Below are 26798 nucleotides of genomic sequence, written 5' to 3'. Positions count from 1 at the left end.
GGGGGAGCGGGAGATCGCGAATCCTGCCCAGTTACACGGGCCCGGCCTTCCGAACGGGAGCTGCTCGGCTTAGAGGTGTTTCTGTCCCGGGCGAGAGCGGTGGATCCGAGGCCGGCTCCAGCGATGGCCTTCGCAAACCTCCAGAAAGTGCTCATCAGTGACAGCCTGGACCCTTGCTGCCGGAAGATCCTGCAAGATGGAGGGCTGCAGGTGGTGGAGAAGCAGAACCTGAGCAAAGAGGAGCTGATAGCCGAGCTGCAGGTAACGCGAGCGGGAGAAAGACCAGCGGCCGGTGGCATCCTCCTCGGAAACGGGCTGGCCGCGCCCGGGCCAGCGCGCCCCACCCCCACGCCGGTCCCGGGTATCGGTGGATCCTGGGGCCTCCGGATTGAAGGGTTGGGGCGGGGGCGGGGGCGGGGGCGAGGGTGGAGGTGGGGGGAGGAGGGAGGAACACGCGGCGGTGAGCTGCAGGATGTAAACTTTCCGTTCAGTGTGCCACTGCGCGTATCTCGTGGGCTCTGCCACCCGCGAGCCATGCGCCGTGCAGGCTCCCGGCGGGATGTCAGCACGGCCCCCAGCGCCGTGGCGCCCCGTGGCCCCGCCAGCCGGGCGCTGCGCCGGGGCCCCGGGGGAGGCGGCCCAAGTGGCTTCCCTGCGCCGGGACCGGCGATCCTCCCCGAACCGAGCCCTGGCTGGCCCTGCCGAGTCGTGCATCCCCTGGGGGGGCGCTGGCCGAGTCCCAGCCTGTCTCGTGGCAGCTGCGGGGACGGTAACCAACGTACCCGCCTTTCGTCTGACGCAAGACCGCTGCGAGTTTTCACCGCCCCTCGGCCTCCTGGGAGCCCGGAGGAAATGGGGGCGGGCGGGGGGCGCCCACGCGGCTGGGGTCCAAGCTCCGTCTCCGCACGTGGCCCGGGCGCACGGCCTCACTTCGGCCTCCTCGCCGGTCAAGAACGACCAGGCGGGACTGGAATCGATCCCGGGCGCCCCCAGGCAATTGCTATTTCTTAGCAAGCCCTTCTCTGGAACGGATCTCGCTTTGTTGGGATATGTAATGAGCACGGTCGACTTCGAATCTCAATCTACCTTGGTTGTGAGGGTCCCGGTGGCCGCGTCCGGTGGATGTCACTTATTTTGTGAACTCTTCCCTCCAGCTCCTGCACCCGGCACCCCGCTGTCTACCCCTCCCCCAACTCCCCCCCCCCCCCCCACACCGCAGCGGAGCCTCCTACCAACCTCTGCCCGCCTCTGCGCGGGTGCACCCCCTCCGCCCTTCCCTCCTCCCGGGGGTCCTGACATCAAAACAGCCGGCGGCTGCGATGTTCACGGTGCGGCCACCGCGTGGCCCTCACAGCTGCCGGTGCGGTGGTCTCTGCTGTCGTGTTTCTCCGTGGACCCTCCCCCCATATGCGGTGTCCGGGTGTCCACCCCTTCCCGGACTCAGAGAAGTTTCCGACCGGCCGGTGCCCTCAGGAAGCTTATACGCTGATTAGGGGACCTGGCCAAACGGACTGACCAGAGGAGGGGTGAATGAGAGCGCCCAGCAGCCCAGCCTCCGCCTGCTCCCGCTGCAGAAGTGGAGAGAAGGGCTGATCGGCCTGGACCCGGGGGTTGGGGGTGGGGAAATGAGGGGGTGGGGTGAGGTGCAAGGGCTCCGGACCTAATCCTAGGAGCAGGGTAGGTCCAGGTGGGAGGCAGGCGCCTCACACTCGCCACCTCCTCTTTCGTGTGAATGGTGCCAATGACCTTGGCTCGGGGCAGTGGCCAGAAGGCAGTGGAGTGGCCTCTAGCCCAGCTCCAGACCCACCAGGTCACTGGAATGGGGAGCGTGGCCTTTTCTTGGGGCTTTGTAGCTTTCTTATGGAAATCAGAGATCCTATACCTCGGGAGGGGGGAGGAGGGCCGGGGAGGGCTAAGTGTGGGATTGGGAAGAACGGGAGGCGGCCCCCAGTCATTGGGAAGCCAGCCAGGTGGGAGCTGGGAGGCTGGAGCTGAAATCTGGAGGCCCCCTTTCAAGGCGCTGGGAACTGGCAGGGCGGGAGGGCTGTTTCTTGGCCAGACTGCCAGGCATCCTGGGGCCGTTCGGGAGCGCCAGCCTGCCTGCCTGCTTCTGCGGAGCCTTCAGTGGGGAGTGCTGGGGAGTCTCCTTGGCAGCCGGCTGGCGGGTGCCCTCTCCTCTCCACTCTGCGCTCTTGTTCTGCCTGGAGAGGCATCTGCCTCAGTGCCCCTGCCTCCCCCGTTTCAGCCTTTACAGGATGGAAGGAGCTCCCACACATCGCCCGAGCCAGGCCGGGCCTCCGTCCCCACTCCTTCGCATTCTGGGCAGGCACAGCCTGCCCTCGCTTACTCCCCCAGAACGGTCCTGTGCAGACTTGAAGCAAGTCACAGCTAGTCCATTGCTGGGTAAGGAAGTCACTTTAATGGGTCATGATTAGCATTTGAAAAACACACACACAATAAGAACTATGCAGAGAGGGAGGCTAATCGTGCGTGGTGAAGTTTGTTTCAGTTATGTGTGTAGTTGTGGGGTGTGTGTGGGATTTGTGAGTTTAAAATCACAACTTAATCGTGTGTTTCTTAACTGTGGGTCTTCGTAAAAAAAAATGTTTAGAAAACCGGCTTGGAATAACAAAGCATCTTTTTTGGAACTCACAAAACGCAAGACTGTGTACCCCTCCTCTCTCTCAGCAGGTGCCACTTCTTTTTTGTTGGTGTTTAAACGTGTTTTTATTGATTTCAGAGAGGAAGGGAGCGGGAGAGAGAAATAGAAACATCAGTGATGAGAGAGGATCATTGATCAACTGCCTCTTGCACGACCCACACTGGGGATTGAGCCTGCAACCTGGACATGTGCCCTGACTGTGAATTGATCTCGACCTCCTGGTTCATGGGTGGACGCTCGACCACTGAGCTATGCTGGCCCGTCTGGTGCCACTTCTTAAATCTAATATGCAGGAACATTTAAATCTTACCACAGATCAGTGGCTTTTAAACGTTGACCATGACCCACAATCAGAAAGTCATTTTACGTCACAACTCGGTTTACACATCTACACATGTGGACACACACTTACTAAAGTTTCATGAAATAACACCCATACCATAGGTGATGCGTTTACATATTTTCTTGTTTCATTAAATAGCATTGCTGGTCAGAATCCATTAGCCCGCAGGCCGGTAATGCATTTATACCTTTAGCTCATAATTGTCAGAAAGATAAAGAAGGAATTCCATGTTTTGTCCCTTACATTTTCCTACTGCCATTCATTGCATAGATCTTCCTTTCCCCAGCAGTTTGAAACCTGCCTTTATTATTTTGTAAATCCCCACACATACGTGGGTCTGTTTGTCTAGGGCCTATTTGGCTCTGTTGATCGACTTGGCAATTTCCAAACCTTTCTTTCTCCCTGCTGCCTCCCAACTTGTTCTCCCTTTTCAGAAAACTGTTCAGTGCTCACACAAGTAAATCTTAAGCCTCTTATCACACTCAAGAGAAGGGATTTCTGACGCTGGATTTTCAATCATGCGACCCGATCAAATATTTGGGGAAGGAGGGCGGGGGTGGGGAGAATGGTGAAGGGTAGGTTTAATCACTGGATTCATTTATTCAGCGGCGTCTTTTATTGAGTATCAGCTATTCAAATAATCTTTGCTTTAGGGACGTCTGAGAAGAGCAAACTGCAGGTCAGAGAGAGGACATTTACTAGAAAACGTGAAGCAGATGATAAAACGGGGGAGAGTCTGTGATGGCGTCGGGGGTTGTTTGCAAAGGGTTCATGGGAGGAAAGTTGTCTGCCTGGAAGAGTGGGTGGTGTGTGGCCAGGGAGGGGGGATCCTTTTCTGTGGAGGCAAGTGCGGTGGACTTGGATGTGGGACAGACACAGTGTCCCCTTTCTGGCCAGGCATTGGCTGACGTTCAACCAGGGAGGTATTCAGAGTACCAGGTGTTGGACCGCAGCCCAGACAGGGTGGCTCCTGTCTGTTTCCTTAACCTTTCCATGCCTTGGACACGCCGAGGTCACAGCATGCACGTGCAGTTGTCGTGAGCTCCTTGGGTGGGGCTGTGAGTTGTGTTGACAGGTGTAGCATAATTCCAGATATATATATACACCAGACACCCCGGAGATGGAAAGAAGAAATGAGGCGGGGATCAGGAGGAGGGGACGTGGGCAGCCTTCATTGGGGGTGGTGGGGGGGGTGGAGGGGTGGAGGAGGGAGCTTCAGTTTCTCATCTGTGAAACGGGGTGAGACTTTAATGCTTCTTGGTAAATGCTTCTTTGAATGTCACTTTCTGAGGTTTTATTTCAGAACCACGGATAATAAAGTCACAGATAAATAAAAGGGCTTGGGGTGCCCATGAGGGGTCTTGCATCAAGCTCTCTGCCGTCAGGTGGAGAAAAGTCTCCTGAAACATCGGTGAAGCCTCCAGATTTAGAGACTCGGCTGCGTGTAAACTTGAACCCCGCCCCCGGCCATGGAGGACCGTGGGGCTGTGCTCTCTCTCTGTGTACCTTGTCTGACTTGTTCCTGGGCTTGGGGCTTGTGCACAGTATGACAGTGGGGCCCTCGCCCTTGGAGCCAGGTGCCCACTGGCCTTTCTTTTCTTTTCTTTTTTTTAAATATATTTTATTGATTTTTTACAGAGAGGAAGGGAGAAGGATAGAGAGGTAGAAACATCGATCAGCTGCCTCCTGCACACTTCCTACTGGGGATGTGCCCGCAACCAAGGTACATGCCCTTGACCTGAATCGAACCTGGGACCCTTGAGTCCGCAGGCCGACGCTCTATCCACTGAGCCAAACCGGTCAGGGCCCCACTGGCCCTTCTTGCTCCCGAATCGATGTGGTGGGAAGGGAAGAAAGAAAGTTCTCGTGGGATCCAGCCGAGAGCTCCGTTGAGGAAGATGCAGAGACGCCCACTCATGGGAATCAGAGCAGATGCGGGAGGGCCCCGAGGGCCATGGGTTCTAACCCGCTCATACAGACGGAGACCAGGGCTGGGACCCAGCCTCCCGACCACTCCACAGCTTGCTGCTTCCTCACCCACCTGGACAGTCGTGGGGATGGGCCGGGTGTTTGGGCAACAATCTCCTTGTTGTGGGAAGACACCCCAGGAGCCTGGATGAGCTGTGAAGACCGTCTTGGGGTCTAGCTTGGCGAGTGGCCATGCAAAGTGGCTAGGATGACTCTAGAAGGTCTCAGGGTTCACATGTGTGATTTTACTCTAATATTGCCTGGGTTTCTGAGCCATTTTGGACCCGTTTCATGGTTCTCTCCTTCCCCCCTTCCTTTGGCCTCTCTTTTTAGGAGATGTTTCCCTTTCAGCGGTTTTGTCTTTTCTTCATTCACTTCCCTTCTTCATTCAGCCGGCCGCCATTTATTTACTGAGCGCCTGCCACGTGCCAGCCCACGGGCTTCCCAGGGTCAGTGGAGGCAGGGATGTCCCTTTGTTACCAGACGGGGGGCCTGGACTTGGTGCAGGAAAAAATTCACAACACGAGTCCAGGTGAACGTTAGAGGACGTTTATGAAAGGGGGGGCGGGGGACAGGGAAGCAAGGAGAGGCTGGGGAAATGAGCCTATCGGCTCACCAAGAAGTCAGAGAAAAGGCAGCCAACCACTGCCCGTGGCTGCCCTGGTTGCAAGCCTGGGGGGAGAGTGGTCCCTCAGAGTTTAGGAGCTGCACGCCTGTGGAAAGCAGTGGGCGGCTCAGGCCTGTTCCTGGGAGGGAGGGAGAGCCTGAGCTGGATCTTGCTTTTGAGGGGTTTTCCAGGCCGGGCATTTAGGTGAGGTCTTAGGGAAGGATCTCAATAGAATACTCAGCTTTCTGCTGATGTGCCAAAATGGGATTTATTCTCTTAATTTGTCTGTCCTTGGGTGTGGTTGGCCAGTGGCACTAATTGGATTTCTGCTGTCTCCCTGCGTAGGGTGATTTAAGCTGTTTCCCCTCCGGCCGGGGAGGAGAAATGCAAACCATTTACTTTTAACTGTCCTTGGTTTAGGGGAGGCAGGATTTACTAGATGGCTGAAAACTGCAGGCCTCAGTTTCCCTCTTCCGCTTGTCCTGGCTTACTGGCCTGCCTCAGCTTGAGCAGGGCCAGCTACCGCACCAGATGCTGCACCCAGCCTGTCCCATTGCCTCCTCTCTCACAGTTGACGCTGAAGATTCAGAGCTCACCAGGGATGGAGCTTGGATTTGAACCCAGGCCTGACTGGGGGAGCTTCTCGGATGTGTAAACGGTGCCCCACGCCATTGCCTCCTTTTCCTTGAGGATATCCAGTCAGCCAGCACGCAGGAGCTCCCCCTGTGGGCACAGAAGCTCTAGGTCCTAGAGTCTACGAGGCCTTCCAGACCAGCTCCGTGACCCAGATATTTCTTCTTCCGCCTCAGGACTGCGAAGGCCTTATCGTCCGCTCGGCCACCAAGGTGACCGCGGATGTCATCAACGCAGCCGAGAAGCTCCAGGTGGTGGGCAGGGCCGGCACCGGCGTGGACAACGTGGATCTGGAGGCCGCCACGAGGAAGGGCATCCTGGTCATGAAGTGAGTCGCGGGGGTCGGGGGTCAGGGGTGGGGGTGGGGCTGGACCTCGAGGAGGGAGGGAGATATCTACGTTAGGCAAAGCCAGGACGGAGCTAAGGACTTCCAGGAGGAGGCGTGGTCGAAGCTGAGTCCAGGCGGTGGTCAGTGCTCAAGCTTAGTGGTTTGCCATTGAGCTTGTCTTTGTAAACTCCACGCTTCACAAACCCACCCCCCAGGTGTCTGCAGGTCGGCAGCCTGGTGTGGGAGTCAGAAGGGAGTTAGTGAATTTTATCTGTCCTCTCGGCTCCAGCTCTGCCCTTCCCCCTCCATTGTGCTGTCTGGAGCCAGTATTGTCAGCTCTGCTCTTATCTACATGCACATGCACCACCTCAGCGACCCGAGTGACTCCAGCCTTTGTCTTCCTCACTTCCCCGGGCTCCTCTGCAGCCAGGACCTCCATTTCCCTTTCACACCCCAGGGCCAGTAGGAAAAGGGTCCTCACTGGAGCTGGTTTTGCAGAAACCCAGGGGAAAGGTCATGCAAGGTCATGTCGGCATGCTCCTGCAAGGGGACACTCACCTCTGGCTCCCGCCTGGCATGTGGTGAGGCAAGACTATCCTTGGTCCACTGCTCTGTCCCTTGGAGTCCTTTTCCCTTGGGGACCTCATGTCCTCAAGTCCTTTCCCTCCACTCTCCCCTCTAGGGTAGGGGTGAACTGACGGGTCATCTGACTAGGGTGGGCGATATCCAACAGTAGAAGTGTTACATGTAACCCATCTGACATGGTTGCCCTGGATCCAGAAGCAGCAGCCTCTGGCCCCCAGCCTCTCTCCCAGCATCCCCATCCGGCCTGTTCCCCGGGGGGCCAGGGGGCCAGGGTCTTGTGCAAAGACAGGCTCTGAGAAACCTTTATTATTTACTAGAGGCCCAGTGCACGAAATTTGTGCACTGGTGGGAGAGGGAGGGGTGTCTTTCAGCCAGGCCTGTGCCCTCTTGCAGTCTGGGAGCCCTCGGGGGATGTCAGACTGACGGCTTACCACTGCTGCGAAAGCGGGAGAGGCTCCCGCCACCCCACTGTGCTCGCCAGCCGTGAGCCCAGCTTCTGGCTGATTGTGCTCCCCCTGTAGGAGCGCACTGACCACCAGGGGGCAGCTCCTGTGTTGAGTGTCTGCCCCCCCTGGTGGTCAGTGCGTGTCATAGCGACCGGTCGTTCAGCCGTTGGGTCGATTTGCCTATTAGCCCTTTATTATATAGGATTCTTCTTAAACAAGCTCTGCCAGTGTTATTAAAGAACAATGTTGCACGATTTACTTTTCACCTGTCTGCTCTGGCAGGCTGCTAACCATACCAGAACCACCTGCATCGCCGGCCAGTCCGCCTGCTCCGGTATCTTACCCAGGCTGGGCCCAGCTCAGTGTCATGGCCACCGCGGTGACGGGCCCAGCCGTGGCCGCACGGCCTAGTGCTCGATTTCAGATCGCCGCGGCCGGGCAGTTGGCGAGGTGACCAGGTGCCACTGGCCTCGTGTGTTCATTTCCCGAGGCTGCTGTGCCCCCACACGGGCTTCCCACTTCTCATAGCGGAGGCTGGAGCCCGGCGGCGTGGATCCACTCCACGGGCTTCCATCTTCTTGGCGGCCGCCGGCACTCTGCCTTCGGCGTGGGACGTCCCCCAGCCAAGAGCAGCTGCCAAGATGTCTGAGGTTGCTTTTATCTTGACCTTCTTAAAGATATAGAATCTCTTCACCTTTTTCCTCCTTCTAACCTTCATGTCCAGAGATGCAAAGATCCAGCAGGGGAAGAAGGAGGGTGAACATGCATGTTAATAAGTTCTTTCAAGAGCAACAAAAAAGCCGTCGAGGGAAAAAAAGAACAGTTTCACGGGTGGCCATCCCCCTTCTCCTTTCTGTAAAATGGGCACGGTGAGCATTGCTGTGAGGGTGAAGGGTGAGGAAGCTTTCTCAGCTGAGGACTTGTTGAGGGGTAGGAGGAGAAGCCCTATGGGTGAGGATACAGGTGTCATTTTGTGCCCCTTTTAAAAAGCACTCCTTGGGCCTTTTGCTGATGACCCACTGAGCTGTCAGAAAAGGGCAAAGTAAAAACACGGCTTTTGGGTGAAGTGGCAGCATGCGGTGTTGTTTTGCTTCAATTGGTGGTGCGACAAAGTTAAAAAAAAAATTTATTTATCTGTAAATAATAATAAAATTGTAACATGCAAATTGACCGAACAGCAGAAGGCCAGTCCCAACGACCTTCCGGACAACCACGCCATGACACGCACTGGCACCAGGCCAGCCAAGGCGGGTGTGATTCTATTGGTCGGGGGCCAGCCAAGCGATCACACCCCACGATGGCCTGTTGCCCGCAGAGGGAGGCAACCGGTGACGGGGAGTGGGGGCAGCGCCGCACAGATGGCAAGCAGTGGCAGCGGCGGGGGCGGGGCCAGCGGTGGGGATTGGGGGGAGAAAGCCCCATAGGCCCTGATCACTGGCCAGGCCTAGGGACCCTATACCAGAGGGGTCCCGGATTGCAAGAGGGTGCAGGCCGGGTTGAGGGACACCGTCCCCCCCAACCCCTCCATGAATTTTGTGCACGGGGCCTCTAGTATATATACGTGTGTGTGTGTGTGTGTGTGTGTGTGTGTGTGTGTGTATCACTTTGTTATGAATAAGTGCCAAGTTGGGCACCTTGGTGAAGGTGAAGGTCCGTGGGCAATGGGCTGATCTCCGCATCTGACAGATGTGTCACCCATCAAGGCACAGCCTCGGTCAGGTTGATGGCATGAGCCTCGGGATTTGTGCCTCCTCGGGCCAGTGGATTCAGAAACGAGAGGACTCGGACAAAGGGCTAGCCAGGCCAGGGAGACACTTCTCTCTCGGGAGAAGTGAGTTTGGGGAGCGAGGCTGGTGTGTTTCTCTGCTGGGGGTCCCAGCCCTGGGAGGTGGGCTGGAGCACAGCAGAGAAACCAAGGGCGGTGGCGTGGGACGAGCTCATGGAGCAGAGAGCGGGCGCAGTGTGCCCTCGAGGCCTTCTGTTGGGACAGGAGTGGGGGTGCCGGGCCTGGGCCCACTGACGTCCCTCTTCCCTTTGCTCTTTAGCACCCCCAACGGGAACAGTCTCAGTGCCGCGGAGCTCACCTGTGGGATGATCATGTGTCTGGCCAGGTAAGTGTCCGGCTTCTCAGCAGAGCCAGCCCCCCTGGCAGGTCAGGGAGTAGGATGCTCCAAGCCAAGGGACCCGCAGAAACGTAGTGAGTACACCGCACCCTGGCGGCGTGCAGGCCGCTGGGAACCTTCAAGGCTGCCGGTCCCCCACGGAACATTCAGGACCTGGCTCTGGCGTGCCAAGTCAGGTCCCCAGTGCTGGCCAGTGGGGAGGGGCCGTTACCAGGTGCTGCCTGTCACCTAGGAGCAGGGTCGTGGGGGCGTGATTGTGTGTGATCTTTCCTTTCTCCTTCCCCGCTTCCCACTCTCCCCGTCCATTGTCTGTGCCCCTCCTGGCGGTCGGATTTCACACACTTAACTTCTAACCTAAGCTTTGCAGAAGCTCTTCCTGCTGCCCGGAGCACCTTTCCCCATCAGCTTCGTCTAGGTCCGTGGTCGGCAAACTGCGGCTCGCGAGCCACGGGAGGCTCTTGGGCCCCTTGAGTGTGGCTCTTCCACCAAAATACCGCGGCCTGGGCGAGTCTATTTTGAAGAAGTGGCGTTAGAAGAAGTTTAAGTTTAAAAAATGTGGCTCTCCAAAGAAATTTCAGTCGTTGTCCTGTTGATATTTGGCTCTGTGGACGAATGAGTTTGCCGACCACTGGTCTAGGTAACGCTTCTTGTTCTTCAAGGTTAATTCATCCAAGAAGCTGTCTCCGGATTCGGGGACAGGGCTTACCTCTGTCACTGTCCTCACAGGTCTGTGTTGTCATAAAATAAAATAAAAAGCTGCCCTGAGATCCCGGGCCTGCCTGTGGGTTCATAACACAAGGGAACTCAAATGCTCAAATCTCTTGCTCTTTTAACCCAGAGTTCTGGGCGTGGGGGCCCTCTGAGTAGACGGGGCAGCCTGGGAACAAGGGATGTGACGCAGGATGCGTGTGAGCCTTACTGCGCTGGGCGGTGAAATGATTGTGCTGAGCAGCCAGCCCCAGCATTGCTGTGGTCGGGGAAGGGCATGGAGCCAGGGACAGGGCAGGAAGCTGGTCGAGGTCCCTTGGCAGAGCCTGGGATCCTTCTTTTCCTTTTTCCTTGATTTCTCAGTCACTTTCCTTTTCGTCTCCCTGGTTCCGAGTCCACAGTGGAGGGTCAGAAGGGCCCACTGGCATTGCATCACTGAGCCAGACAGCAGGACTCCTTCTTCCCGGGCCTGAGAAGTTCCTCTTCCCCTCCCTCAAGAGGCGTTCTCCCTCCGGCTGGGGAGGACCTCGAGGGGCTCAGCTTTGCTCTAACTCTTCTCCGAGATCTCTCCCTGAGACCGAGGGATTCACTGATACTCACTGGCCAGTGAGGAGGAGAGGCGGTTGGAGAGAGAGAGGAACAGGCACCAATTCCCCAGCAGCAGGAACCCAGCCAGAAGGGGCCGTCGAGCTGGCTGTCTGGGTCTCCCAGACCGTCCCGTCCCGGCTGCACGTCCATCTTTATTTGAAAGAGTCGGGCCCTGACCAGTTTGGCTCAGTGGATAGAGCGTCAGCCTGCGGACTGAAGGGTCCCAGGTTCTATTCCGGTCAAGAGCATGTACCTTGGTTGCGGGCACATCCCCAGTAGGAGGAGTGCAGGAGGCAGCTGATCGATGTTTCTCTCTCATTGACGTTTCAAACTCTCTATCCCTCTCCCTTCCTCTCTGTAAAAAATCAATAAAATAAAATAAAAAGACTATTTAAAAGAGTGGGTGAAGTGGGATGGTTTAAAGGATGCCCCCACCACCTCATCCCAGTCCCTCATCCACAGCCTCACTCATCAAAGAAGCGTCCAAACTGAGAAGTAAGTACCCGTTAAGAAGGCATTCCCGTCTCATAACCTGGGTTTAGTCACTGCTTCCCTGGCAGGGCAGCACTAGGCCCAGTGGGCGCTGCGGACGGGACAGCTGAGAGCATCGGGCCCTGTGGGTGCGGAGGCCCTGAATGTGGGGGGCTTTGGAGAGATGACGGGAGTCCTCAGATGCAGGAGAGCAACAGTGACATGGAAAGAAAGAGGAGACTGCAACCAATGCACATTTCCCCGTCTTGCCCGCTTTATCTGCTCTTGTGAGTCAGACCCCTTTTGAGGCCCCTCGCCCACATCTTGGTCCCCCGAGACCGGCCTGGTGAGGACTGAACCTGGGAGGCTCTGACCAGCTGGGTACAGCAGGTAGAGGGAGGGTCTGGGGATTTCTTATGCCCGTGGTGCCATCCCGTACATCTTAGCGCCTACATCTCAGCACCGTGGAGTCGGGTGGGCAGAGATCAGGAGGCGAGGGAGCTGAGAGGAGGCGGGCAGGGGATTGAGGGTTGGGGGCTCCGTCTCACACCAAGTGAGACATTTTTTTAGGCGTCGCTGAGACCGAGAGCACTTTCCCTTTTTGCTTTCCTGAACGAGGCACGATGGTGTGACGGGCCGGAGCAGGGAGATGGAACTTTTCCCCTGAAGCGAGTTCCTTAAGCTTGGCTGAGTTTACCCACAAGTCCACGGGGCTCCCAGTGGAGGAGAACAGCCGTACCTGCAGGTGGAAGTCCATAATGGGTAGACAGGAAAGAACTTTTTTAAAATAAGACGTCAGTGAAGTAGAAACACAGGAACAATATTTTGGAATCTCTGTGCACCCACCCACCCACAGACCATTGAACGGCGTGGCCAGCAGGAAAGCCTGCATTTCATGCTTGGGAGGCTACCTGCTGGGAGGCCTTCCTCCACTTTGAATCAGTTCAGCTGCTGCCAGGTGGGCGGAGCTGGGAGGGGTGTTTAACCCCCAGAGCCCACACTGCAGTCGTGAGTGTTCAATGAGCTTATGGGTGTCTAAACATTTCCTAGAAGAGTGTCTAAAACAAGATGCTCCTTAAACCTTCTAAACATTGTTTCTTTTTAAAAAATATATATTTTTATTGATTTTGGAGAGGAAGGGACAGAGAGAGAGAGAGAGAAACATCAATGATGAAAGAGAATCATTGATCGGCTGCCTCCTGCACGCCCCCTACTGGGGATCGAGCCCGCAACCCCAGGCATGTGCCCTTGGCTGGAATTGAACCTGGGACCCTTCAGTCCGCAGGCCGACGCTCTATCCACTGAGCCAAACCAGCTAGGGCTTTGCATTGGTTTTTAGAGAGAGTAGAAGGGAGTGAGAGAAACATTGATGTGAGAGAGACACATCGACTGTTTGCCTCCCGCTTGTTTCCCCGATCAGGGCCAGGGATCAAGCCTGCAACCAAGGTACATGCCCTTGACCAGAATCAAACCTGGGACCCTTCAGTCCGAGGGGCCAACGCTCTATCCGCTGAGCCAAACTGGCCGGGTCCCAGGTCAAGTCTTGCCAAGGGTTCCCCTCTGCTGCACAACCTCGACCCTCCTGTCTCTGAACCTGAGCCCCCAGACCCAGGCCGAGCTTGGGTCACGACAGGTGGAGGTGGCTTGCAGGCGCCATCGCACGCCTCCTTGAGCGGGCGGGGGTCTGCGTGGGCCGGCTCACCCTGTGTCTGTCCTTGCAGGCAGATTCCCCAGGCGACGGCTTCGATGAAGGACGGCAAATGGGACCGAAAGAAGGTGAGCAGCCGGCCTTGCCTCCCCGCGCCTGGCTCGGTGCCTGAAGCTCACTCCTGGTGCTGACTTCGGCTTCTCTGCCTGCTTGGTTGCAGTTCATGGGAACCGAGTTGAATGGAAAGACCCTGGGGATTCTTGGCCTGGGGAGGATCGGGAGAGAGGTGGCCGTCCGGATGCAGTCCTTCGGGATGAAGGTAAGGGGTCGCAGGCTTCCTGTAGAAAGTTTGGAAGAGGCAGCTTTGTGTGCGAGGAGCTGAAGGCTCTGTCCTAGGAGGGTCTGATACCCCCCACCCCTCCCTTTCAGAGCCCCTGGCTTAAACAGGCGGTACAGCCAGCCAGGGAGGGAGGGAGCATTACCTGCTGGTGTGCACTCTTGAACTCAGAACCTGGGGCTGCTCGGTGGAGGTCCTTTAGCCCTGGGGTGGGTAATAGCCCTGAGTCCCAGCGGAGAGGGGTCCCGTTTTCTCCGACCTTCCCTCCCCTGCTGTGAGGCCTCCTTGTTGGCTGTGTCTGTCGCCTGTGATGATTCAGGAAACATGAGCAGATGTGCACCCTTACGACAGAGCAATTGTCCATCCATCTTCTAGCTCCTCTCCAGGGTTCAGCAGAAATTGAACGGTGCTTGTCTGTAAGCTGATAGGATCCTAGAGCTGATGGTGGCTGGAGACCCCACACATTTCTCAGAAATCATCCCTGCTCCCCACCTCCCCCCAGGGCCCTGCCTTAAATCCTATTCTGGGAGGCTTCCGGTTGAGGGAGCGTTGTCATCAAAAGCAGAACCACACCTGGGGATGTTGCGTAGGGGGAGGCCACTTAGACCAGAGAGGGCGCCCACGTAGGCCGGAGTGACCGGCACCTGGGAGGGCTGGGCCACCTCCCTGTGTGCAGTGGCTGTGAGGGGGTGGTGGGTTCAGATTGCAGCCAGGGAGGCTTTAGTTAAATATTAAGGCAGAGGTCCTCAAACTTTTTAAACGGGGCCAGTTGGAGGGCCGGACTATAGTCTAAAAAAAAAACTATGAATAAATTCCTATGCACACTGCACATATCTTATTTTGAAGTAAAAAAACAAAACGGCAAAAACACCCGCATGTGGCCCGAGGGCCATAGTTTGAGGACGCCTAATATATTTTATTGATTTTTTACAGAGAGGAAGGGAGAGGGATAGAGAGTTCGAAACATCGATGAGAGAGAAACATTGATCAGTTGCCTCCTGCCACCCCCTACTGGGGATGTGCCCGCAACCAAGGTACATGCCCTTTACTGGAATCGAACCTGGGACCTTTCAGTCTGCAGGCCGACGCTCTATCCACTGAGCCAAACCAATTTGGCCCTCCCACTTTCATAGAGCTGTAGGGAACTTATTGATGAGCCCTTAAGTTTATATTGACCTCCAGAGTTGGTTAATTTTTGCTGAGGGCTCACAGCGAATGGATGACAGACAAGAACCCAGGTGGGCATCCCATTCTACCACCCTGAGCATCTTTCTCTGCCTCCTGCCACTACCCCCCACCATATTTAAGTCATCTAGACATCTTCCCCCGAACCTTAGCACGGGGAAGGCCAGGTACATTTTTCTAGATCTCCAAGGGCGGTGAGTGTGGCCCGGCAGGACCCACTGACCATGAGCACAAACCAACTCCACGTCCTTGTGGGTAAGGGAGGTGAAGTGCCATCCGCCGCCGAGAGCACTTTCTCTCTCCTCCTGCCTCTTGTGAGGGATCGAGGTTTAGCTCACGGGGATTTCCAGTCGCCTGAAAGTGGGGGCCAGGGGCCAGGTAAGCTCAGAGCACACGGCCATTTGGTAAAGGCTGGTTTCATTGATGATGCAGTCACTTCGGAGCAGGGTCCAGGCCCCACGGCCGTCCTGCTCCTTTCACTCCCGTCCACGGCGCCACAGCGCATCGGATGCTTCCAACTCGGGGACAGTTGTTGTCAAGGACTTGAGACTTCGGCGGTGACTTAACTCGGACAAAAAGCCTCACCTCCTTTCCTGAATAACGGATGCGATCAGCCAGCTTGTCCAGTCCTCTGGCGACACTCGGCTCCTCCACTCCCGCGGGAGCTGCCTCTGGGAGGCCCAGGGGGGTGCAGGACCTTGCGTGTCCGCAGGGGAGGTGACTGACACCCCGCAGACGTGTGTTTGCTTCGAAGAGATGTCTAGAACCTGCTCATCCACGTTCATCTGTGTTTCCGGGCACAGCCTGCATGATACACCCACATGTGTTAACACCCAGCATGGCGCTGAAGGTGTGGGTGCTTCGCTCCGAGGGCTTCTGTTGAGATGTCTCTGGGGGGGTCACTCTGGGCCGCCTTGCTTCTGAGACATGCTGCTTGTAACCCCTGAAACCTGTCCATTGTGGTCCAATGGCGACAACTCCCTCGAACCAGGTCCTCTGGCCAATGCGTGTCTGTTTTGCAAAGGGCATCATCTTTATTTTTTATTTATTTATTTATGTTGGACATTTCTGGTTTATTTATTTATTTATTTATTTATTTATAAATATATCTTATTGATTTTTTTACAGAGAGGAAGGGAGAGGGATAGAGTGTTAGAAACATCGATGAGAGAGAAACATCGATCAGCTGCCTCCTGCACACTCCCTACTGGGGATGTGCCCGCAACCAAGGTACATGCCCTTGACCGGAATCGAACCCGGGACCCTTGAGTCCGCAGGCCGACGCTCTATCCGCTGAGCCACACCGGGTAGGGCAAGGGCATCATCTTTAAAGCCTCATCCTTGAGGGATGCCCCCAGGAAAAAGTCAACGAGCTCCGATTCCTTGATGGTCGGGGAGAGGAGGTAGGTCTCCTCCAGGGACTCGATCTTCACTTCCGGGACCAGGCGGCCCAGCTTGATGACGGGACCCCCTCATTGTCCTTGGCTTTGCCTCGACCTCCGAGACCTCAGCCCCGTCTGTGGAAACCGACATGAAACTGGTAGATCCTGGAAGTCCCTCGATGCCATCCACCCGCGCCTGGGCGTCACGGTGCTGTCCTGGGAGGTGATGTGACATCACTAAGGACTGTAACTTGGGAGAACATTGTAGCTGAGGACATAGAGGGGACCAAGAGGCACAGGGGGACACTTCGGGATGTCTGGTTGGGCTGGCCCGGTCAGAACTGCAAAGCATGTAAAGGTGGTTGGTTATCATCCGTTTCCCGGGCACCTGGGCTCACCTGTGTCCTAGTCTGTCACCCAGGCTGGTATCACCCATGAGGCTGTTGATGCATGGCTGACATCTGGCCCCTTCCCGGGTATGGTGATTTAAGAGTTGATCCCTTCCCATCCCGGGAGCTGTAGGGAGAGGCCGTCTGGCGCTCAGGGGCTGGGGATGGAACGTCCCCTTTCCTTTCTTTGTGACTATCTGGTCCCTCGGGGAAAGGGGGATCCTTCACCTCCGATGGGAGCTTAGCCAGCTGTCTTCCCAGGACCACCTGGTGTGTGTGTGTTGTGGTTGGGGAGGGGGGTTTTGGCTGTTGCCCACCTGTACTGACACTCGCCCAGGCCCGGGTCCAGAAGGAGCCCTGAGCAGCCACCGTAGAGCGGCGGCTGACTTGCTCTGAGCCATGTGGCACAGATGCGGGTTTCCGGTTAGTGCTCGAAGCTGGCAGCCTGCTGGTGGTCTGCATCATGTGGGTTTCTCTATAACATTTCCTGCTTGAAACATTTTCTCAGTAGTGTTGCTAACTCACAGGTAATCACTTTGGAGACGTCACGCACGCACGCTGGCATGTCCTCTGGTCTGGAATGTGTAAAAGACCTACAGGGGCCAGGAGCTGAGCCTTGCACTTTCTTACCAAGGTTTTCTGTGAGGAGCAGACCAGCATCTCGCAAGTTTCTAGGTGGCCGGTGTTATAATGAGTTTGACTTAGCCCAGAGGGATGGACATTGGACTGGAGGCACCAGTTGTCACTGAATCTTTCGGGTCCGGCTAACGTGTACTGAGGCCGGCCGTGTCGGATTCTGTGCTCCTTGACCCTGCGAGTCAATATTATTATCCCAGTTGCAGATGAGGAAACTGAGGCCCGGGAAGGTTATGTGATATGCCTAAGAAAATAGGACCAGTGAGTGGTGGAGGCCGGCTCAGACTCCGGGTCTCCTGACTGCTCATCTGTGTTGTTTGCCCTGTGCCACCACAGCTGTCTTCACTCCTGACCCCTGTCCTGACCCCTGTCGGTTAAACAGGCCCTTCCCCGAGTTCTTTCTAGATCAAAAGCTCTCTTATCTCGGTCTGTAGTTGGAATTCCTACTGCCCCAGAACAGTGAGTGATTTTCAAATTCTTCCCAGAGCTTCAGGCTCTGGAAGGGTGCCCGAGGGACAGCGGGGGGTGGGGAGTGGGGGACAGCGGGAGGGTCAGGCGGGACATTGGGCCCTCACCTCTGTAGCTTTGAATTGATCTGGTTTTATATTGTGTTTAAGATTTCTTTTTTATTTTATTTTATTGATTTTTTTACAGAGAGGAAGGGGGAGGGATAGAGAGTCAGAAACATTGATGAGAGAGAAACATCCATCAGCTGCCTCCTGCACACCCCCCACCGGGGATGTGCCCGCAACCAAGGTGCATGCCCTTGGCCGGAATCAAACCCGGGACCCTTGAGTCCGCAGGCCGGCGCTCTATCCACTGAGCCAAACCTGTCAGGGCTATTTAAGATTTCTTTGTGTGTAGAGGAGAGTTTCAAGTCTAAGCCAAAGAATGTGGCTACCGGGCAGAATGGGTGTGGCTGGAGGGTGGGCGTGGCTGCCAGGCTCCATCATTGGAGCCTCCATCTGGGGAACCCGGCCCTTCCTAGCTCTCCTCCGCCCCCTGCTGAGCCAGGGGGCCTGGAGCAGGCGGGACCTGCCTCCCAAGGTTGCCTTGGTATTCCCCTTGAAAAGCGAGGTTCCTTTGTTGCCCAGACCTCAGGAGTCTGTCTTGGGGCTGAGATTGAGGTGGGGAGTTCCGTTATGCCTCTCCCCAAGGCTCCTCTCTAGGAGTAGACTTTTTCCGAAATTGCCCCAAAGCTTGCCCATTCAGACATCTGACCTTTTCCAGGAAACGTCAGGACCCTGCTGAGGCATTGGTCCTCGGCTGGCCGATGTCGCCCTTCTGGGCCCCCCCCCCCCCCCCACATGGTCTCCTGGTGCAAGGACCCCAGGTCTCAGCTCAGCTCAGCTCCTGTCTGCCCTGGACAGTCTCCCGTAAAAAAACAACCCACGAACAAAAACAACAAGAACAGGGCTTTTCTTTTCAAATTCTTTCCCTGCGGATGGGTTAGATACTGTCTCTGTGTGAAAGAAAGCTGAGTCAGGACCTGGGCATGCAGGAGATGCTTGTCTCCTGGCCCCGCCCACTTCCCTTTGGCCCCAGGCAGGGGCACCTGACCAGCTTCCCCCCCCCCCCCGCCCGCTTTTTAAAAAATATATTTCTTTATTGATTTCAGAGAGGAAGTGGGGGAGAGAGAGAGAGAGAGAAACATCAATGATGAGAGAGAATCACTGATCGGCTGCTTCCTGCACGCCCCCTACTGGGGATCGAGCCTGCAACCGGGGCATGTGCCCTCAGCTAGAATCGAACCTGGGACCCTTCAGTCCGCAGACCAATGCTCTATCCAATGAGCCAAACTGACTATAGGGCTTGACCCTTTTCTTGACTTCTGAGAGCCCAGGGTCCTGGAGTTGTGCGAACCCGCTTGTCAGGCTCAGCTTTGTGACCTCCCCTCTCCCCACGCCACATGCCAAAGTGCATCTGGGTTCGGGATGAAGGGGCCATTGTTCCAGCGGCAGGCCGCGGACAAAGAAGCCTTGTGAGGAGACTTGTGAGAATAAGCGCAGAAGCCTCTCCTCCCCGGGGCATTTTATTCTCCCCACGAGAGGAAAATGGATTTTCTCTGACGGCCGGGCCTTGTGGGCCTGGGTGTCACCAGCTGGCGATCCTGTACGGCACCCACCGGGAGACAGCCTCCTTCCCCAAAGCCTCCACCTGCGGTTGGGGTGGGGCCCACGTGGCTTTCCTTCTTCCGCCCGGTGATGAGAAGCGGGATCCACAAGCGGGACCTCGTCCATAACCCCTTTCCGTTGCTTCTCCAGAAGCGCTGGGTTGGGTACCGCCATCTTCTTTGCCGTTTTGTTTTCTAAAATAACGTTCCTGTCATTGGCTTTGCACCTGGTTGCAGGCGCCTCCCAGCTGCTCAGCTGGCCTCGTACCCTGGCTGGGGGATGGGTGTCCGGCAGCCAGGCTGTTTCTGATGTAGGAGAGATGCTGGCATCTCGCGCTCCCCTGTGTTCTCGGGTGGTCCTGGTCTCTGTTGATTGGTCAGTGCCCGGGTGAGGGGTGGGTAGTCATCACAGCTGGTCCTGGCATCGCCTGCCCACCTGGTTTTGCTGCTTTTCTGAGCCTGGAGCTGAAAGACACCTGAAGCCTAGATGTTATCTGCAGGGAGGTGACCGCCTGTGTCTGGCTGCGAGTTGCTCAGCCAGTTTGCTCAGCTAGCCGTCTCGGGTTCCCTCTCCACCTGCCCTGGCTCCCCGGCCTGTCTCATTCCTGTCACTGACATGCGATGACCTTTGGCCAGTTGGATGCGGTCAGTGAAGCTGACACCCCAAGTTCCCTGCCTGCCCCCCATCTCCCAGTGGTCAACCTTCTTCCTTCTCTGCAGCCTCAGGGGGGGGGGGGTCCACCTCCTCCCCAGACAAGGTTCTTCCTGGGCCCTCCCCCACCTTGGTACCCTGATGTCTCCCTTTCCTCCTCTGAGGTCACTGCTCCCCACCCCCATCAACTCTGCCTTGCTGAAAGCATCTGTCACTAGTCCTTTATACCCCCCTGCGGCTAGTCACCATGCTCTGCCTTCAAGACAAGAGGCATCTTAAGTCCCTAAGAGTAACTCCAGGAGAGGGGACCATCCCCTCCCCGTTGTCGTCAGCACGGGTACTTCGCCCCTCCCTGATGACGCGTCCTGGTCTCTAACCCTGCTCGGCACCGCCGCCCCTCCCTCCCTTCTCCCGCACTCTCTGCCCGAGCAGCCAGGGCCCCTGCCGTTGTCGGGCCCTGGGGTCCTCCGGCTGCAGCCAGCCTCCCCTCCCTCTCCTGGTTGTGCCCCACACTGATCCCCGAGTGACCGTCCTCCCTCCCCTGGGCGCCCTGCTCCCCAAGGGCTTCCACGCTCCACGTTGCCCGTTGGCCGCACACGAGCTGCTCCCACATTGATGGTTAAGAGCGTGCAGGCCGACACCCGCCTTTCAGCCCTGGTCCCGGTCCTTCCTCCTGTGTAAGCCCCTACTGTTCGGTACCCTGGTGTCTGCAGAAGGCTTAGCATAGCTGGGCGTATGGTAAGTGTGCCATGGTTGCCATTATTAGTAATATTAATACTAATGACACACACACACACTCTCTCTCATGACCAGACTGTAGGGTACGACCCCATCATCTCACCAGAGGTCTCGGCCTCCTTCGGCGTTCAGCAGCTGCCCCTGGAGGAGATCTGGCCCCTCTGTGACTTCATCACTGTGCACACCCCTCTCCTGCCCTCCACGACAGGTGGGTATGTCCCCACCTGGTGGTGGCCACAAGCCACAGACCAGATAAGGGTGGGCCCCCGTCTAGGGCTTCCACAGACACTGTGCGTGTGTGAGTGCGTGTGTGCGAGTGTGTGCATGTGTATGTGAGTGTGTGTGTGTGTGAGTGCGTGTGTGCGTGCGTGAGTGTGTGCGAGTGTGTGTGCATGTGTATGTGTGTGCGTGTGTGTGTGATTGTGTGTGTGTGCATGTGTATGTGAGTGTGTGTGCATGTGTATGTGAGTGTGTGTGCGTGTCTGTGTGTGTGAGAGAGATCAGCCCGAGGGAGGGGCCCCCAGCTCTGCCAGCACCAGCACGGATGCTTTGTGAGCTGCCCTGCATTAGAGGGGAGCGGTGAGCCCGCAGGAAGTTGTGGGGTGTGGGGTGAGCTGGGGCAACATGTATGACCAGTGTCCCTGCATAGTGGCCGGGCCACTGCAGGCCTTTCTGGCTCCGGACCCACGGGAAGCAGGCGAATCTCGGGGACTTCTAGGAGGTTTCTGAACGGAGTCTGGCCCCGCGCCTCAGAGGGGAGAGGGGAGGCCTGTGGGAGGAGCTGGCGGGGAAGGGGGTCCGAGCTGGAGCCAAGCCCGTGGGATCCTGGCACATCGCGGCCCCGGCCCCGCCCTCCCTCCAGGCCTGCTGAACGACGGCACCTTCGCCCTGTGCAAGAGGGGCGTGCGCGTGGTGAACTGCGCCCGCGGAGGCATCGTGGACGAGGGCGCCCTGCTCCGCGCCCTGCAGTCGGGTCAGTGCGCGGGCGCAGCGCTGGACGTGTTCACGGAGGTGAGTGCCCTGGGGGGTGGGAGGGAGGGGAGGACCCTGGTGGGGCAGGAGGCCCCCAGGTCACCTCTCTGTCCCCGGTAAAGGGGAGAAATGGTCCTGTGTTGTGTGGTTTGAGGAGGCCTCCCCCGCTGGCTCCTGCAAAACCCGAGTGTCCTGGTCTGCGCCGTTATAACCTCCGAGGAGACCGGCACATGGTTCTGAGGCCCGGGCCTGGGGCAGGGAGAGAGGCTTCCTGCGTTGATGCGGGTCTGATGAAGCGAATCCCGCCAACTCCGCCCAGTGCCCCTGGCTCTCCCTGCCCTTCCTCTCTCCCGGGAGGGAAGGAAGCCCGAGGACAGAGGTTAGAAGCTCCCCGGTCCCCAGGGTGGGCTGCTCTCCTAGGTCTCCTCCCCCACCCCCCACCCTGCCCCGCCCCAGACCCAGCGATGAAGGGTGCATGTCCCCTTGAAACCCATCCCCGCCTAAACACCAGGAGGCCAGGGGAGAGCACCTGGACTTTGGCCGAGGCAGGGGCGGGTGCTGGGCCTGTCTGAACTGTGTGGCCTTGGCCAGCCCCCGCCCTCTGAGCCCCCAGAGCACTCGCTGTCCATTCCCTGCCTGCCCAGGGTGCACAGGGCACTGGGCCTGTTTCTGGTGACCTCTCTGGACTAGATGGAAAGGTCCCCGAGGGTGGGGTGCCTGGCCCTTCCCTGGGTTGCCGTCCCCCAGCACAGCCCCAATCCCCTGCCCCTCGGCCTCCTCAGAGCTCTGACTGCCACCGCCGGGGGCCCCGGGGGAGGTGGGAGCCCACAGAGCCCGGGGGACAGTGCCCAGCAGAGAAGAGCCTAAGTCACGTTCCCAAGGGCAGTGCGCTGTGCTCAGCGAGCACAAGGGGGGGAGGGACCCTGGGGAGGAGGTGCCCAGGTGGCCACCCTCCGTGTCTGCGAACAGCATGGCCGTGAGCGCAGGGGGCGGGGCTTTCAGGGGAAAGCAGCAGCCACAGGAGGTGCCACTGCTGAGAGCCTCTGGCATTGCTGGTGTGTGATCTCCATGGCGATGGTACGAGGTAGGCGGTGCTCACCCATTTCTCAGGGGGGGAAACTGAGGCTCGGGAAGACGGAGGTTTGCCCAGAGGCACACTTGAATGTGGTCCACAGCTCTGTCCACCACTTTGCTGTGGTGGGGCCTCCGTGAGGAAGCCGGTCAGTTGACAGTGCCTTCCCTCCTGCCAACGTCCCTGTCTCCCTCCGGGCAGGAGCCGCCTCGGGACCGCGCCTTGGTGGACCACGAGAACGTCATCAGCTGCCCCCACCTGGGCGCCAGCACCAAGGAGGCCCAGAGCCGCTGCGGGGAGGAGATCGCGGTCCAGTTCGTGGACATGGTGAAGGGGAGAGCCCTCGCGGGGGTCGTAAGTATCCCAGGTGGGGTGGGGCCCGGAGGTTAGAGGGAGGAGCAGGAGTCTTGGTGGTGGGAATGGAGACAGTGCGGACAATGGGGACAGCGTGGTGTGGTGGCCGGGTTCTGCTCTGGGAGCCGAGATAAGATCCCACTTGAGTCGGCCTCTGGGTGGGTGGCAGGAGCTGGCCTGCCCCTCGCCGTGACGCCCAGGCCTGGCAGCAGGGAGCCCAGCTCCGCCCTGACAGTGCCGCCTTGTGCAGGGACGGAGGTTCTCCCCAGGGCCCAGCGCCTGGGAAAGGCTCCTTTGTTCTCTGCAGGCCTGCGAATGCAGGGGTGAGGCTGGGCTGAGGGCTGGGCTCCCGTGGGGCGGGGCGATGGAGAAAGCCCCTCGGGGGGGGGGTCCTTCTTAGTTGCACACTTCCTCCACCTGCCACAGGCTCCCAGCCAGCCACCCAGCTGTTCGGCTCTGCTCCCAGCAGCTGGCCGTCTGCTCTCCGCAGGGAGCTGGGGCTCAGCAACAAGACTTGCTGGGACAGGCGTGCCGGGTCCCACCTCTTTCTAACCTCAGCCCCACTCCCTGTCTCCCTGCAGGTGAATGCCCAGGCCCTTACCAGCGCCTTCTCTCCGCACACCAAGCCGTGGATCGGTCTGGCAGAAGCTCTGGGGACTCTGATGCGAGCCTGGGCAGGGTCCCCCAAAGGGACCATCCAGGTGGTAACGCAGGGTGAGCGGGGACACTGCAGAGGGGAGGGGAGGAGGGGTGTGGACTCTGCACCCCACTAGGTGTGTCTGCTGCAGGCCAGACAGTGGGGGACTCGGAGGTGACCCTGGTCTTGGGACCCCATGTCCCACGTTCTGAGTATGGCTCACTTGTTACTGAGTGGAGGCAGAAGAGGAGGGACAAAAAGTCATTGGGAAATATGCTTAATTGTCACAGATCACGTGTGCACATTATTTTAGAGATGTGCATGTTCGGGGTGCAAGAGGAACCTCCACAAGAGACAGTTTCCCATGAGAGGCGGTAGGATTGGCGGCGAGTCCTTTGATTCTGGTTTTGACCCTGTCGCTTACCAGCTGTGTGGCATTCCGGTCTCGGAGCCGTGTGTTTTTCATGTGTGAAGTGTGAGTCAGGATGGGTGTGCCAGACGAGGTGTGGGGACATTCTGTGCTCCGACAGCCTAAGATGGGCGCTGGGACAAGATGGTAGCCTTGGGGGCATTTGCTCAGCCGCGACGTGGGAACAGAACAGCGCCCTCTGCCGGCCCCTGGGTGACTGTGCAGGCTCCAGCCGGCTGCAGAGGTGCGGGAGAGACCAGGGAGGCTCTAGCATCGCAGAGACGTTCCTCCCCATTGACTGTGGACTCTTGGGGAGAGGTGGGGGGTGGGGGGGTGGGGCAGGTAGACCCTGAGCATTGTCCCTCCTGGGCAAGACCTGAGCCAGGGGATCCCCACTGGCTTGGGTCCCCGGGCCACAAGGCAGGGGGAACTGGGCCACAATTCCTTCAATTACCCCTTTTCTTCTACTTCCTGAGGCCAGCAAGGGTGTGAGTGCCGGAATGACAGGCAGGCCAGGGTGGCCAGGCCATGGCAGGTGTGGGGGGCACTGGATTTGGGCGGAGTTTTGGAGATGGGTTTTTTAGCCTGGATGAGAGTGCCCTCGGGGTCCAGACCGGGCCAGGGCCAGGCTGGGCCAGCCTCCGGGCAGGCCTGCTGACCCACCGTGTGTCCGCTCCTCGGGGGAGGCAGGACGGCCCAGGCCGGCTGGAATCGGGGTCCCCAGTGTGTGAGGAGCTGTGAACCGAAGCGGGTGCTGGGCTCTCCTGCCCCTCCTGGGCTGCTCAACAGACTGTGACCTCACGGTGGCTTCTCGTCGGTCCCCAGGCTTATCCCTGAAGAACGCTGGGAACTGCCTGAGCCCCGCCGTCATTGTCGGCCTCCTCAAGGACGCTTCCAATCATGCGGACGTGAACTTGGTGAACGCCAAGCTGCTGGTGAAGGAGGCCGGCCTCAATGTGGGTGCCCGCCCGCCCTCCCCTCCCCACCCCGTCGTTGGGCACAGCCCTCCTCCCCCTGCGTGTTCAGAGCACGCCCCAGCCCTGCTCAGTGAGTGGGAGCCCTGGGGGCGGTCCTGCCACGGACAGACTGCCTGGGAGAGGTGGCGCGGATCAGGTCTGCATCTGCAAAGGGGGGCTGCCGCCGCCTCCGCGCGTTGCTGTGCGGGAAAGTGCTGTGTGTGCATGTCTGTGCCCGCACCCCCATTTCACAGCCGGGAGCACTGAGGAGTCTCGCGTGCTCAGCTCTGGCTCCGTCCAGGGCTGCGTTCACCATAGAGCCCGGTTTCTGGCTGAGCTTGCACGCTCCTGGGAAGCTGGCAACACATCTTTGCCTCTGCTGCCCTCATGGCTTTGCTTTGGCGTCTTTCCCTCTGGTTCCCTCTGTAGATCAAAGCCTGTGTTCCTTAGCCAGGGGGAGCTGGCAGCAGCCAATGGAAGCAGGGCTCCCGCAGCCCCCCTCCTGCCCCCTCTCCACACCTACGTCCCAGTGAGGCCACTGGTTCTGTGCCGGAAGCAGTGAGCAGGAGGGGCCAGGCTGGGCCAGCCCCCAGGCTGACCCGCCTCTCTTCCTCCTCCCTCCTTCCCACCCGTCCCCTCCAAGCTGTTAGCTGTGCCAGGCACATCTATCCTTTCCTATGGAGGCCATTGACTCCTCCCCCGGCTCTGAACGGCTGACCCAGTGGGCCAGCTGAAGCCCTACTAATCGGCCATGGGGCTGAGGGAGAGGGTGGGCATGATGCCACCAGGGGGCGTAACCGTGCCCCTGCCTCCTCTCTGCAGGTAACCTCCTCCCATAACCCCGCTGTGCCAGGAGAGCAGGGATGCGGGGAAGGCCTCCTGAGCGTGGCCCTGGCAGGTGCCCCCTACCAGGCTGTGGGCTTTGTCCAGGGCACCACACCTGTGCTGCAGGCCCTCAACGGAGCTGCCTTCAGACCTGAAGTGCCTCTCCGCAGGGGTCTGCCCCTGCTCCTGTTCCGGGCCCAGCCCTCCAACCCTGCCATGCTGCCTACCATGATCGGTGAGGAGGGGCCTGTGGGGGGAGCTGGTGTCCTGAGGCGGGTGGTTGGTTGCGGAAGGGGGTGTCCTGTCTTTGGTTGGTCTCTTCCTCCCACCCCCAGCCCCATCTTCCCTCTGAGATTTGACAGTCTGTGCCATCTTGAGCTGCCCAGTCCCCTGGCGCCTGGGCCGCTGGGAGTTTTGGAGCACTTCCTGGCAGAGAGGGAGTTCCCGACGGGCCCAAGTTCCCCGTCCCTGCCAGCTGCGCCGAGAAGCGGGCCCGCTTTGTTCTGTCGCTGTTGGTCTGACGAAGCTGGCAGCCAGCCAGTCAGGCAATTGCTCTAGCTCAGTGGTTCAGGCCCTGCCTCGCCCGATGCTCTCTGGAATAAAGCTGAGCAAGTGTTCCCTCTCTCAGCTCTCTGATCCCGAGACCATCAGCCTCCACTGCAGCAGCCATCACAGCAGCCCGAGACTCTCAGCCCCTCGCTCCTCCTTTCCCATACTCCGTGCCAACCAAGGCTTTCTTCTTCCCAGGGCTCCTGGCAGAGGCAGGCGTGCAGCTGCTGTCCTACCAGACCTCGGTGGTGTCCGATGGGGAGACCTGGCACGTCATGGGCCTCTCCTCCCTGCTGCCCAGCCTGGACGCCTGGAAGCAGCATGTGACCGAGGCCTTTCAGTTTTATTTCTGACCTTGGGGCTCCCCGGGACCAGCCTTGGGGGCTTTGTGATCAACATTGACAGGTCACATTCCCGGGGCTGACACCACTTATGTGGTCTGACCCCTGTAATAACCACCTAATAAACAGCCCACCCCCCCC

At 58.3% G+C, this 26798-nt stretch overlaps 1 protein-coding gene and 2 non-coding genes across 3 annotated transcripts; 2 read left to right on the top strand and 1 right to left on the bottom strand.

Moving 5' to 3' along the window:
• On the top strand, positions 1-26798 carry PHGDH (phosphoglycerate dehydrogenase). The gene is made up of 12 exons (XM_008147239.3): positions 1-261; positions 6390-6541; positions 9618-9683; positions 13184-13238; positions 13331-13429; positions 20618-20750; positions 21405-21553; positions 22788-22940; positions 23522-23654; positions 24812-24942; positions 25765-26002; positions 26515-26798. The coding sequence occupies exons 1-12, from the start codon at positions 124-126 to the stop codon at positions 26667-26669; spliced, it is 1602 nt and encodes a 533-aa protein (XP_008145461.2). The 5' UTR covers positions 1-123; the 3' UTR covers positions 26670-26798.
• Positions 8549-8685, top strand: LOC114233659 (small nucleolar RNA SNORA21). Its single transcript, XR_003619811.1, has one exon. It is a non-coding gene; the product is annotated as a small nucleolar RNA SNORA21 (small nucleolar RNA).
• LOC114233657 (small nucleolar RNA SNORD62) lies at positions 10759-10844 on the bottom strand. The gene has a single exon (XR_003619809.2). It is a non-coding gene; the product is annotated as a small nucleolar RNA SNORD62 (small nucleolar RNA).

Source organism: Eptesicus fuscus, chromosome 22, assembly GCF_027574615.1.
Source record: "Eptesicus fuscus isolate TK198812 chromosome 22, DD_ASM_mEF_20220401, whole genome shotgun sequence".
NCBI classification, from domain to species: domain Eukaryota; kingdom Metazoa; phylum Chordata; class Mammalia; order Chiroptera; family Vespertilionidae; genus Eptesicus; species Eptesicus fuscus.
The sequence above is the reverse complement of the archived record's forward strand: the minus strand, read 5'-3'. Positions and strand labels throughout refer to the sequence as shown.

What these genes read in the sequence shown, in the direction of transcription:
- PHGDH (XM_008147239.3), top strand. Translation starts at nt 124, where the DNA reads ATGGCCTTCGCAAACCTCCAGAAAGTGCTCATCAGTGACAGCCTGGAC. An exon ending in CGCTGGACGTGTTCACGGAG is followed by an intron (nt 21,554 to 22,787) that starts GTGAGTGCCCTG and finishes CCCTCCGGGCAG; the next exon opens with GAGCCGCCTCGGGACCGCGC. An exon ending in GGAGAGCCCTCGCGGGGGTC is followed by an intron (nt 22,941 to 23,521) that starts GTAAGTATCCCA and finishes GTCTCCCTGCAG; the next exon opens with GTGAATGCCCAGGCCCTTAC.